The sequence below is a fragment of the Mycteria americana genome, chromosome 6, assembly GCF_035582795.1.
Source record: "Mycteria americana isolate JAX WOST 10 ecotype Jacksonville Zoo and Gardens chromosome 6, USCA_MyAme_1.0, whole genome shotgun sequence".
NCBI classification, from domain to species: domain Eukaryota; kingdom Metazoa; phylum Chordata; class Aves; order Ciconiiformes; family Ciconiidae; genus Mycteria; species Mycteria americana.
In genome coordinates, this window is record NC_134370.1 from 5,534,709 (window position 1) to 5,548,389 (window position 13,681).

General features: G+C 39.3%; 1 protein-coding gene across 1 annotated transcript; it reads right to left on the reverse strand.

The window, feature by feature from the left end:
• Window positions 1–417: 417 nt before the first annotated feature.
• On the reverse strand, window positions 418–10,393 carry LOC142411098 (CUB and zona pellucida-like domain-containing protein 1). Its single transcript, XM_075504396.1, has 9 exons — window positions 10,244–10,393; window positions 8,093–8,228; window positions 7,711–7,925; window positions 6,462–6,612; window positions 4,777–5,000; window positions 3,742–3,914; window positions 2,690–3,075; window positions 2,087–2,355; window positions 418–642 (listed from the first exon to the last, which is right to left on the reverse strand). Exons 1-9 carry the CDS (start codon window positions 10,323–10,325, stop codon window positions 470–472), a joined length of 1,809 nt encoding a protein of 602 aa, XP_075360511.1. The 5' UTR covers window positions 10,326–10,393; the 3' UTR covers window positions 418–469.
• Between the last annotated feature and the right edge of the window lie 3,288 nt (window positions 10,394–13,681).

Sequence of the window (13,681 nt, forward strand, 5' to 3'; positions counted from 1 at the left end):
ATCTTGATGATAGCAACCCACAGGAGTAGATTTTGGAGAGGATAATTTGCTTTGAACAGACATCTCACAGTTGTCCCTCAGCTTAACTCATGCCAGGTGCAGTTTCAAAGTGGTTTGAAAAGATAAAAAGAGAATTTTTTTTTGAAGAAGAAGAAAGGACCTAAATTATCTTGTACTTTACAAGTCACTTTACACCTGTAAAGTTAGTTTTTAGATGCTTTCTAAGAAACCCTGAGGTAGACACTTGTATTCTTTTTCAACTCAGTGATTTAAGATACAGTGCTAGGTCGAGAGGTTTTTTTTTTTTAATTACAAAAAAAAGTTGAAATATGTTTCCAAGCATTGTTGTATGTCAAGGCTGTTAGTTTATTGAAATTTTTTGTTTGTTTGTTTGGGTATTTTCCCTCTCCCCTCTTTGGGTGACAAATCTGAATAGAAGTTGACACAAATTCAAAATATGCTGACGTTGTTAATATGAGCTCTGGATTTTTTGGTAGCCATATCCTGTTTGGCGTTTGTGATATTTTAGTATCACACCTACCGCAAGGATAATATTTGAAAGCAGGACCATGAATGAAAGAGTGTAGAAGCTGTATTGTTGCAGGCTCCGGGTTTCTTCAGCATCTACTTGAGTGAGGGATTCTGTGTAGAGAAAAAAGAAGGTGGGATGTTTAAAGTTTTGAATACCATGTCATTTCAGTTAAAATTAAATAAACATTTTTTCATGTATTTTGGTTCTGAGGAGTTGACCCACACCCACTGCAAATTCTGAATCTGTAGTACAGAAGAGTTGTAAAAATTGGTAATAAAACAATTGTGCAGAAGAGCATCACAATGTTAACAAATTCTTTGGTATCGCTGCAGCCAAGTTTCTGCCCAGCGGTGCTGTCATTATCTTTAGCCATATTGCTGAAGCAAAGCTGGGCAAAAAAGAAACTTGTGGTTCTAACCCTGTCCCCTCTAATGGATTACTAGCTGGTCCTTGGTAAAACTCACTATTTTTCTGTAAATCGTGCAGGATACTATGAGAATTAATCTATGTTTTATGATACTTTGAGTGCGATCTGTTTGCACTTGAATCCCTTTCACATTACAGATGTGTCCAGTTTCTAGCATATGGATGCTAAATCTTTCACTATTGAAATAAATGGGAACGTGTTTAAAATGCTGCTAGAGTTCAAAGGGGTTAATAATTATTTAAAACGGGAAGAAAATGTTTACTACTATTAAGAGCATGATTAATGCAAAATACTTCTTAGATCTGACACCTGAAAGCATGTGGCACAACATGCTTTTCTCGGGTGAAGCTTTGCGCTCAATAAAAGTGGGAACAAAGGGTGTAGTGGGAGTTACAATACAAGCCCTTTAAAATAGCTTTTCCATATTTTGCAGTCTGTTCTGCATTAGCGCTCAGTACTCATCTGGACCACTGTAGAGCAGACTGCAAATTGTGCTGAAGAGATGTCAGATGGAGGCACTAAAGCTTAGTTGTCTTATAAATAGCTTTGCAGCTCGGAGTTAAAAGCATGGTGCTTTTGATTTCTGCTCCGGTGGCTGTCCTCTCCATATTTATGTTCTAATAGGTAATACATACATACATCTATGTTTATGCGGGATGATAGCTTTTCTGTAGTACCAACAAATAAAACTGAGTGAAATTGAGTGGACTGTTAGAAGATGGACAGGTTATAATAAAGCTTGACTACACTTTGGAATGTGTTTTTTAAGTAGTCTGTGGCTTGGTCCCTGTGTCTGGTACGCTTCATCAAAAAATGTCACATTTGAAAATCTGAAATCTCTTGCCATTTGTAACTTTTTCTGAATACATAGTCAGATCCTGCATACACTACTTCTGTTACTAGGAGCGAGTGCTTCTTTTTCTACTTCAAAGAACACGCCTTAATCCAAAAGGCTGTCAGTCTGTCGGCGTCCGTGATCTCACAAAACACCAACTTCTGTTGAACCTGTTGCTCTGATGCCAGGTTAGCTCGGAACTAGTGTAACTCATTTCATGAGTGGAATGAAGGTAATGGATTTACACCGAGGAAGAGCTTAACCAGGTTCTTGATTTACGTATTCCTCTTACCTAAGTGATCAGCAGACCTGAGATCTCTTTTCAGGCGGATGGGACCTACTACAGTGTTAGTTTTCCATGTGTACGAAGAAATAGCTCTCTTTTGCCTGGAGATACAGCCTTCGGTACAGCGAGAGTTTGTATTGTTGCTGTCACAAATTAAAATATCACACTGGAGATAAACTGATGGAAAGCTCCGCAGGAACCTGAAGGCATTAAATTTGAATCTTCCATAGTGTTTGAGTGGTGGGTAGGTTACCACGGTGTCATCTTTATTGCAGCTGCAACAGAATTTACAGATCTGTTGAAGTAGTCCACAAAATAATCACTCTTGCTAACTACTCTTGACTAATCACAGCATTTAACTAGGGCATTATTTTTACATGTGGGCGTACAATGATGTGGTTTTTTTCCTTTCCCCAGTGCAATGTAGTGCTTGTTTTTCCTAGCTCTGTTTATGTAATGCCTTTAAATTCCTATGAAATTTAGCTTCCAACCACAGTCTACTAAAGCAGGTAAGTGGAAGAGAGAAAAAAATAAAAGAACTACGGCTGAAATTTAGGTCATGTTTCCTCACGTACTAGGAGACAGTCATAAAACAGTTTAGTGTCTTACCCACTTCTGATTAAGTCATACGTTAGCGATCCAAAATCAGGTTGTGGAGATGCTATACAGGTATCGACAAACACCAAAAGATTTGGGTCGGTGGAGTGAAGACTGACTTCAGCAAAAAGAGTTTGGTTCAAGTCTACATAATACGGGGACTGACGTATGGGCTTGGAGAATGAAGCCGAGTCATAGAATGACATGCTAACATTGTATCTTCCCACAGCGGTTGTGTTTTGGATTATATTATTTTTAGTCACGTAAATGACTTCTAAGGTTGAATTGTTTTCCATTTTGCATTTTGCAATAATCTGTATGCTCTTTTGACGGGTGATAATGTTGCCTGTTGTAGAGAGAGAGATGATGTTGGTGTAAGTGATGCTCTGACCTTCTTCCTGTAAAGGGAATCATATGAAGTGCTGAGTTGTGATTATATGAGCAGTGCACTTGAAAGCAATTGTACTAAAGTTATGAAGCCGCCCAGCTATGCTTATCAGAGGCTCAAGATACCTTTGAAATGTGCAACAGGTTGCAACCAAAAAACCATTATCAACCCTCCTCCTGTTTTTTCAAAACACTGAACCAACCCATGCAGCAAAAAGGTTAAGGAATACCGCACAGAGTGTGGAAAGTACCGAAGCTACGCTTCAGTCACCCTTATCAGAACAATGCTATGAACTAGCTCTTGGGAACCTTTACACCTTAGGGTTTTTCCCCTTTCCTTGTGTCTCCAGGATAAGTGCCGGCTGTATCACTCGCAGAGAATGTCTAAGTTACACACCTAATGCTGTGCTACTTCTGACAACCTGGGTTGGAGAGGGAATGAAATGTTTGGGGTTAATTTGCGTGGATTCTCCTGGACTTCCTTTGAAGGGCTCATTGATCATTGGGTTCTTAAAGAGGAGAAATGTTCTTTCTACTTCAAGACTGGAAACATGCAATTGGATGCGCTGAGTGAAAGTAAATCTTGGCTTATTCACATGCTATTCATAAACTGCTTTTACGAGCTCTTGTCATTCATAAGCTATTGTTAGCTTTACATAACTTTTTTCCCCCTTTACCTTTTTAATTGTTCCACAGCTGGCTAATGGGAAGGAAAAGATCACCGAGTTTGTTATAACCGGACTGCAAGATGGATCATTCAGCTGTAGGCGAGTTTCATTATAACCAAGGGAGGCCACGTAAGACTTGCTCAGAACAATTTTCATGCTAACTGAAGAGCACGTAAGGAACACTGCCATTGAAAGAGAAATTAAAAAAAAAACACAGAACAAAAAACGTTACCACAAACTGTGCTGCGGTCATTTCTCAGTTGGTCTAGATCCTTGAACCTGTTGCATGGTTCTTGATTTGTCAGTCTGCAACGGCTCATGCGTGTTTGAGGTCATGCAGAAGTCAGAACAAAACTTCATGTTCGACTTCAAAAATGTTAGATAAGCAAAACCATGTAAAACTCATGTTGAAAGTTTGATTTCAAACCCAGTAACACAGAACAAATTGCAGCCTTTATGAAAGGGAAAAGGAATCAAAGTGCTAGTGCAGAATGGTGGGTGAGGAAATTGATTTATGGCATACAGTGAGGCTTTAGAGACTCCTTTTCCACCTCGGTTAATGAGATGGGCAGGCAAACGTATGGAATTAATAAAGACAATGGTCCAGCTCTGGGGGAAAGGAAATTACAACACACCTAAACCCTGTTTGACTAACCAGGGCAGACCATTTTTCTGAGTACCTCAGGGAACAAAAACATTTAAACTGACCAGTCAAAAAAAGTTTATCTTTACACCTCTAGGACAGTAACAATGCCTGCTTTCTCCAAAAGAAGGAAAACCCCAGACTTTCAGTGGTGCTGGCTAGAAAAAGGACCAAAAAGTGAAAGAACAGGCTTTCTTTCGCAGATGGGTCAGGTAGTAACTTATGCTGTGTAGGTGAGACTAATGTGGCATTTTTGTATGTAAAGAGGGTTAATGACTACCAATAAAAAGGCTTAAATCCTCAGTAACAACCATCAGTTCTTTTCGATATTTATAGGGGAAGAGAAGAACCGTATGTGAGAATAAGAAATGGCCTCCTATTCATGTAGCAAGTGTACTTACTGTCGGGCTCCACAGGACCTGGCAGCGGAGCACTGGTATACTGAGCAGAAAATCCTCTGTAGGAGTTGGCATAGTCCGTAGACAACACAACTGTCATAACATTTGAAGAAGATTCAAACGTGGGCTGAGCACGACCACATACTTTTCCTATTAAGCCAGTGTTAGTGGTGAGGCCATCATAGACTGCTGTGAAGTCAAATTGGCAGTTTTGGTCTAGTTCCAGGCTGCAGACAGAGAAAAAATAATTACAGGGAAATCTGACTATAGAGAACATTGCTCATACTGGATAGAGGATCCAGTGCAGATAACGTGTCTGATGAATTCCAGTCAACTGAAATAAAAGAATGGAGAAGAAAAGAACACATAAATAAACATTATTAAAACCAAATAAAACATGGAAAACCCTCAAAAGCAAGAAATGCTTAATAAAAGGGTGATTCGGCTCCCATTGAATTAACAAACATTTTGCTATAGCTCTCAACAGAAGCTGGATCAGCTGTCTTTATAGCTCTGATGCCATATACAAGGATTGCTACTTATTTACTAAAAATAACCACACCTTCAAATACATATTTATATATAATATATAATTATATATTTTAATATAATTATATATATAATTTATATTACATAATATATATAAACCTGTATCTTAAAATAAAGAGCTTTTAAAGTGTAGGGTTGACTTATGCGGCTCTCTGAAACCTCTTGTGTATGTCACCAGAGGAAGGCTCTTGCCCTTTTTATCAGTCTGCATGAGAGCTTACCTCGGTGCTTGCTGCCCTTGATGAAAAGCCCCAGCTGTACTGTGGTGGGTGGATACCTCCAGAACAACACCTCTGCTCCTGAATCAGCAGATGGACCCCGGCCAGGAGCGGCGAGAACATACACCACTGTGCGCAGAGCTCATCATCTCAGAGGGTAGTGCTCAAGGTAATGATTTCCTGTAGAATCCTATGCATCCCCTACTGAATTCTTATACAGCATTCTGCAGTCTGAATATCTCAAGAAATGTTCTTGAAGATACTGGCCCTTGAATTCCCTTGGTATTGAGACTTTCCTCCATGCACAGTGTCAACTGATGCAGGGAAAGTCAAAAAAGGGCTACCAGCCCACTACATATGGGAGACCAACCCTGCTAAAGAGCAATAAGGGTCAGGAAAGTCCATGCCAGTGTGGTTTCATTATGCCAATGCATCTATTAGCATTTATACTTGGAAGTACTTAAGCCAGCGCTACGCTATCTTCTCTGCCCAACGGCCAGAAATACTGAGGAAGACATACTTTGGGCAGTATTTGCTTTATTCTTCTTTTGACCCTCCGTTCTAAATTGCGATTACACTGCACGTGATGGTTTTAAACATGTTGCTCATGTAGCGAAAGCTTTATTTATACTGATGGATTTAAATTCAGACCATTCAGGCTAGCTTAAAATGGACCTACACCTCATAGCTCGTCACCTGAAATGCTTTCTGCGTATCACTGACTGGCACTGCAGTAGCTATAGGGTAACGTATAGTGATGTGGAACACGCTGCAATTACTTTATCATAAGAGTCAGCAAAGCACGTTTTAAAAGTGTATAGATGTTCTAAAAGTTTGAAAGCACTTCTGCTTCCTGTGTTTAAAGTAATGCGTTTAAACAAAATGAAAAAAGAGTAATAGAGCATTAGGACATTTACTCACAAAAAATCCTGGAATTGTAAGTTTATCTTCGAGTTTTTTGCTGTTTGTATGTGCCAGACGCAGTATGTAAATGCAGGGTAAGGTGCTGGGTAGTTGGGGGTGGTAAATGTCCCATTGGGGCCAGTTAATTGTCCTCCACAATTTTCAATTTCTGAAATGAAGAGTAGATATAGTGGTAACAGTATATATAATAAGCCATAAAAAATAAATTAAAGATCTAAAGTTATGTAACTAGCAGGGTTGTTTCTTTAGGATTCCATTCTTTTGGAAATTATTAAAGGTACTAAAGACAGAACTTCTATAGAGAATTTCAGGTCAGGTGGATGTTACAAAATGAAGTCTATTGTCACTATGGTATATCTGCAAGGCACAGTGTAATGCCATCTGAGACGGCTGCCGGTGAGTTAGCCTTGATACTGTGAGCAATTTAGTTATAACTACATTTCGGGTAAATTAGGTGCCATCTTGAAAAACTGGTAATGAAGATGCTATACCAGCCAAAAGAAGCCCCAAGAGACTTTGTATTAGAGAAATCTTTGAGGCCTTGGTCATGATCTATATGGAAGTGCAAAATCTTCAAGTTTGGGAGATATTTTACTTTATAGACAAAGGCAAAATAAAATCATCATTGGAAACCTCAGAAAGACAAATGGAGACTAGAAATAGGGCACAATTTTTCAGCAGCAAAGTTAAACACTGGAGCAGCATAAACTAGGATGTGGTAACTACTCTGTAAAATTGAAACTTTTAAGAGCTTAATACCATGCCACTTGGATCAGCAGGAGCAAAGGAACTGGTCACAAGCTCAGACTGATTTTGTCCAAGCTATTCTTACATTTTAAGGAAAAAAAAGTGAGGAGCTTGTTGAATAAAAACCCTTACTGACTTCAGTGACCTGTATGTACTCGGCAGGACTAGATGGTCATATTCTCTTTCTGGGTAAATGCTATAATACTGAGCAAATTTAGTAGAAGCCTGTAAGTACAAGTGGAGTCCCATAATGCAATCGTTTTTCTGAGTAAAATGGCACTTTTTAGGCTCTCCAGCAAGTGCACTATTGTTTTGCTGCCTCCTTCCTTCTGCTGATTTTCCCCCACGCTATTCTCTAAGGGCTGAAGAACTGAGTGGGCTAATTAAAGGTTCTGTTAATAGTCTCTAATCGCTGTCCTAAACTTTCCCTTAATAGGAAAGTTTCTTTTAATGGTGCAATTCAAATGGTATTTAATGGCTGCATTAAGTTCTGACTTACTTGTTTCTGGTGAAAAGAAGTAGTAGAAGACAAAGAAGTTTCGTGGGAAAGCCACGGAGTTTGTTGTTATGCGAAAAGTTAAACTGTGTGAAGATGACTGAAGTACTGGAACTGCATTGGTGTTGTTACATACTTGTCCAAGAAGAGGCGAGTTAGTCGAGGGACCATCATATACTTTAATACTTTCTGTTTCACAGCTTGAAGAAGGAGCAAATCTATTGAAAAAACACAGTGAGAACTACTTAAGCTCACTGATAGATATACAGGCTCTTTGGAGTCCACAACACAGATTCAATACAGAGAAATATTTGGAGGCAATATTTTTCTGTGCTGTATTCTAATGGAATGAAAGAGTACAAAAGCATCTGGAGGAAATACTTACGTAAAAGAGGAGAAAATGAGCCTAATTTTTTTATTTGCATTCCTCTGAATTTGCCAGACGCAGTTTGCATTTGCATTTAGTTGAATCTTTAATGCTTTGTTGAGCTCCTGAAGTGAAGCACCACAGCGAGGTACACCTGCTGAAAAACAGCAACAACAAAAACCAGCTTGCAAGGATCTCTCTCAAGTTTTCTCTTGCATTAATGTTTAATCCTCCACTATGCAAAAAACTCTGGGACAGTCCGTCATGGAACAGACATGCAAAATGTTGTACTAATTTTTATTTATATTACTGCAGTTTATGAAAGGATCAAATAGTGAAAGAATATTAGAAAATACTTTTAGTCCTCATTTTCCTAGTAGTAGAGAAAAGGGGAGTTAGGGCAACGCATATCACAGATGAAGCCAATGGCAAAACTGGAAATGCCAAGGGATACGAGACACCTCAGCAACTCTCTTTGGCAAGGCTGGTCACCACAAGCACCTCAAGCCTCCTGTCTTCTGCCTACCTTGAGTTCCTAGCGATCATTTAATCCAGTTCTAAGGTTCAGCCCTTTACTTAAAAGCATTTGGGAACCTACGCCCAGGGAATCAAAAAGACTTTTCAGATTTGAGCTTCTAAAGGACTATATGTAGGATTACTGTATATTTACTGCTACATACAATTCTGATCCTCCGTCTCTAAAAGGGTACTGCTAAAGAGGAGAAACTTCAGAGAATGGCAGCGAAGATGATCAAAAGTTTATAACAGCTTCCAGACAAGGAATAAGTAAATGAACTGAAGCATGTCAGGTCAGAAAGAGGAGAACTAGGAGAGAAAAGAGGTGCTAGAGGTCTATAAATTGATGGAGAGGATTAATATGAGATATTCTCTTTCAATACAGTAACTCAGTGGGCTGCAATGAAACCAGTAAGGTGTGGTTTTGAAACAAACAAAAGGAACTGGTTCTTTGCACGTGGATCTTTGCTGCAGGATGATGTGGATGGTAAAAGTAAAACATAAAACAGGTCAAATCCATGAATTAAAAAGCCTTTAGTAACTATTAAACACAAAGGTAGCACTTCCTCTCTGTTTCAGAAGTCCTGAACCACGTTTGTTGGTGACTGGGAGAGTATTCTGGGGAAGTATTATGCAGGCTTGTATCCGTATTCTTGCCTGAGCATCCTCCATTGCCTGTTACTGGGTTCAGGATGCGGGGCTAGCTGGACTTTGACTCGGTTCTCTTTTGAAAAAACACAAACCAACAATGGCTGACATCGCTAACATCACTTAATGAATGTTAATAAGCTGCGAAGTAGTCGTGGTATAGGAAGCTTTAGAAAAAGTTTAAGGTTGGTTTCCTATATAATGGCTACTGTATAGGAAACTTTAGAAAAAGTTTATAATCCGGTTTGAGCATAAGATCTCCTTACTACTTTAATATTAATCTAAAAATAATGGTCTAAAACAGCAGGAAGAATTTCCTATATAGCATATGCAGTCCTAGATAAAAAGGTCAGGCTTTCTGATGAACTCCAGAGGGAAAAGAAAGGTTTAGGAGAGCCCTTTCTTGTCACATATGAAACCTCCCAATCCTAAGAGCATTACAAGGTCAGCTTTGCCCTACCCGCCCTCTGCATCCCTCTGGACTCTTCTGTAGCCAGGCACCACTAGAGCAGCTCTGCAGCAATACTTCATTATCCTACAGTAGCTACCCACCATTAATGAGGAAAATTGCTGATTTGAACACTGAATGGTGATCTCAAATCGAGCAACAAATGATTATCTATTGCTTCTGATTGAACCAAAGGAAAAATGAACAAATCTCTTTTAAAAGGCAACCATGTCCCAATTAAGTCACTTTATTCCTGTTACTCTAATACAGTATTAATTTATAAAGGCAAATTTCCACTCCAGAGTGAAATATCTTCAAAATCAAGTTCTTAAATTAAAAATTTGCCATAGGGAGTCATAGATTGCAATTTTTTTGGTTATTTACCATTTTTAACACTTGCTGGCACATTCGGGTATTACTATTGTGCAGCAGTACATTAAAATAAGATGCACTTTTAGAGATATGTTTAACATTTTTCCCTTCAGTTGCCTATAAAATACATATTGTGCAAAAATTAATAAAATTTCACAGATGAAGAAAAGACTAGGTTTCCATACCCGTGGATTCTATTGAGTTGTCTTCAGCGAGAGCTAGAGCAGCTACGAGAGGCAGGAGGAGGAACTGCCTGAGCGCCTGCATTTTGATGGCAGCTGGGGAGGTTGGGCTTTTCTAACTTTTATACCTCCTGCTATTTCATAATCCTCTTGTATTACATGGTATCACGGAGGGAGGGCTTAATCTCTCAGTTACTGTTTCTTTTTAACAGATATAAATGAGAAAGTAACAGCTGTGCCCATTTTTTTAATGTGTACTGCATGGAGTAAGTTTAACTGTGCTTTCATCAGCTCTCGTGGGTTCAAAGCACATTTTTCAGTTGATTTCATTGTCTGTCTGTTTGAGTGTGTTGACATGAGCAGGAATGTTCTGGAAGGGACTGACAGACTCCCTTGGGAGACGCATTCAGCAGTTAGCTCTTCGCACTGGTCAGCAGGAGCTTGGTTTTTCCCACCTTCATTTTGACACCTATCCCTTTAGCTTATACTGGGCAAATCATTCCCTGTCCTTGCTGAGGATTCCTCAGGTTGTAAAGTGCAACTATCCTAACAGAGCTCTCATGAGTAATAATTTCCTATTGCTGAAACATTCATGGATGAACAAGGCCAGATTCATGTTAGTCACAGATTGAGGGGAAGAAGATTGCGCTGCAACCACTTTGCAGATAAAACTTTCTTAGTCCCACAGTAGAAGCTACAAAGCTTTCCTTCCCGAGGTAAGGAGACAAGCACAGTCCCAAGAGCCTCAATTCCTTCTAGCACGAGTCTAATGAGTATATGTTCCAATATATTTATGCTACTTTGTCTGTCTTTCCATAAGGACCAAAGCTCTTGAAATCCAGAGTATTTCTCACTGCAGCAGCGTATACCCAATCTTTACAGCTTCTAGAGGTTGTGATAGTGCCAGTGCCACAGATGTGCTGTTACCCTGACCTTGGTTCAGTGTGGTACCTGCATGGTGTGTGAAGAGCCAGGGTTTGCAAAGGACCCTGGCTGTGTGGTTCTTTCCAATACAGACTGCAGGTATCCCACAACTGTGCAAACAGGTGTTCTTTCAAGTTTACTAGAAAAGTCAAATAGCAATGCAGACCTTGAAACACATCCAGGTACTTTTCTTTCATAAACCCCATTTTTTTGTACAAAACTGTTTTTTTTTTCTTTTAGAAACAAACTGAAAAATGATGCGTCAGTAATGATCCTATATTTCTAATCTCAGACCTATGGCTTCTTTAAAACAATTCTCTCTGATTTTTAACTCACTGTACAGATTTTGAATGCAACTCTGTCTTCATCACGACAACGTACTTATACTGCCTTTAAACATGGAGGCATGGAATACATGTATAAAGATGCTGGATAGCATTTGAATTCCCTTTAGCTTCTGGAAATGCTAAATTTGCATTTACTCTGTATAGCCTTTCATTTCTTAAACCCACACACATACTTGCAAGGCATTTTCAAATGCTAACATCCATTTTCTATGCAGTTAATGCGTGAACTGGTGTGTGGAGCCCTGCCAATCAATGCTGTGTCCATCAGAACCAAGAAAAAAATGCCTGTGGCTATGATAGGCTGGTAATTTACTCTGGTAGTTACAGGTTGGTAGTCAAACTGTTCGGAATTACTTGTATATGAATGATTAGGAAATTTTCTTGCACTGGAGTTGATATTAAAGGACTGGACCCCTAAGGAGTGGCCCAGTGTTTCTGAAGGGCTGAGCCTGTGCGGGCTGGCAGCTACACCTGCACAGACAAGTCTCTAAGCAGCTGTGTTGCTGCTCCGTGTACTTGCGCTACAAATCTGAGCGTTCAAACCGTTTTCAAATCTTGTGTGTTAAGCCAATGCTCAGGTAGTGTGATGTGTTCAGGTATCGGGTGATGCCGAAATATTAATGGCCCACTTCGAATTCCCCCTCCTACCTCAAAAGAAAATGTCCAACAAGTCTTCATGAAAGTCCTTCAAGAGGAGAATGACTTGAAAAGTAGGAAAGGTGTTTTAAAATAGCAGATCCTCAGCGCAAATTAGTGTGCATTTTAGTACAAAGGAACAGGGATTCAGCTGTTGTGACACTGCTATTTACAGGCACTTTTCTCTCACTGCCTGCAGCCGAGTGCAGTAGTAGGGAAAATGTGATTTCAAGCACTTTAAATCATTACCTGTGAGAAGCAGAGCAGCAGGGCTACGAGTGTGATGGAGTTTTGTATGAAATAAGTATGATTAGGAAATACTCTGGCTCAGGACGAGCATTACGGTCCTGCAGGATGAGGACTTTCGCAGCGAGCCTGCTCAGCCGATGCCAAGGCTTAACCACCAGGTAAGAGATTTGATCTGGAGCTTTCCCGGGAGATCTGCGTGATTTTGACATTTGAGAGCTGGCTAAGTTCTTCATGGAGAAGCTGAGTTCAGAATGACTCTAACGCCTTTTTTGAAGGGATGAAGCATAAAAGGAAAAGTTGCTGAAAAAAGTGGATTTTTTTGTCTTGTGTGGCACAGCCCCTAGACGCTAGGCGTCCTTATTCAATACAGAGTGTCTCATTATGAGTTTGAATATTCTGCACATACTCGCCATATGGAAACTGAGTATTGGCCTTAAAGACGCTTTTCACACCGAGGCCAAGTTCACCATATTATCAAAATTTAATCTGTCTCCTTCCCGGAGATGACTGCTGTACTCCTGTACAATTCTGCAGTCGACAATGCATTTTTCTCTATTAGGAACTGAAAATTATTAATTTCCATTCTTTTTTTCACTAAGTCATACCAAATAGGGCAATATAACATTAAAGTGCAGAAATGCTTTCTTGGCTAACAGTGATATAATTTGAACAGACACTGTAAGAAAAAGGATAAGGCAAATGCTTTAATGAAGTAAATTTAGATGTAAATTTTTTTATAGTTCTAATCTCCAGTAATAAAACCTGACGTATGGAAAGATCATCATAGTTTATAGGTATTGCAGGATTATATCTCACTACCTGTACAATATTTTTTCCAAATATTTTTGAGTTCCTATTTAAGATAATTGCTCAGACATTATTGGTTGCAAGGGATGCTTATCCTTCGATTTATGTCTGTTCTTGAGCTCAGAAAGCAGCACTGTGACGGCAGTCTGTAAGGCAGGTTAATTAACCTGCATCTGTAAGGCAGGTTAATCTTCCTTGAATTCGCAGTATTTGAGCTATTTGGTACAAAGGAGAGAACCAGAAGAGCTGTGAGAGGGAAACAAAGTCTTGATGAGAAAAATCAGCCAGCTGAACCAATTACTCTTTGTCACGGAGAGTATCTACTGAAGTTTAGGCTTTTACAAATCTGGAATATAGATCCAAAAGATCTGAAATTAAGGAACACAAGTACAGTTAAGATTAAAATACCTTTAGATTTACACCCCCTAGTATAATGTATTTTTAAAAATTAGTAGCAGATGTGCAACACACTGATCAC

What these genes read in the sequence shown, in the direction of transcription:
- LOC142411098 (XM_075504396.1), bottom strand. Translation starts at nt 10,325, where the DNA reads ATGCAGGCGCTCAGGCAGTTCCTCCTCCTGCCTCTCGTAGCTGCTCTA. An exon ending in AGGTCCTGTGGAGCCCGACA is followed by an intron (nt 3,915 to 4,776) that starts GTAAGTACACTT and finishes TTTCAATGGCAG; the next exon opens with TGTTCCTTACGTGCTCTTCA. An exon ending in CAGGTCTGCTGATCACTTAG is followed by an intron (nt 643 to 2,086) that starts GTAAGAGGAATA and finishes TTCTCTACACAG; the next exon opens with AATCCCTCACTCAAGTAGAT.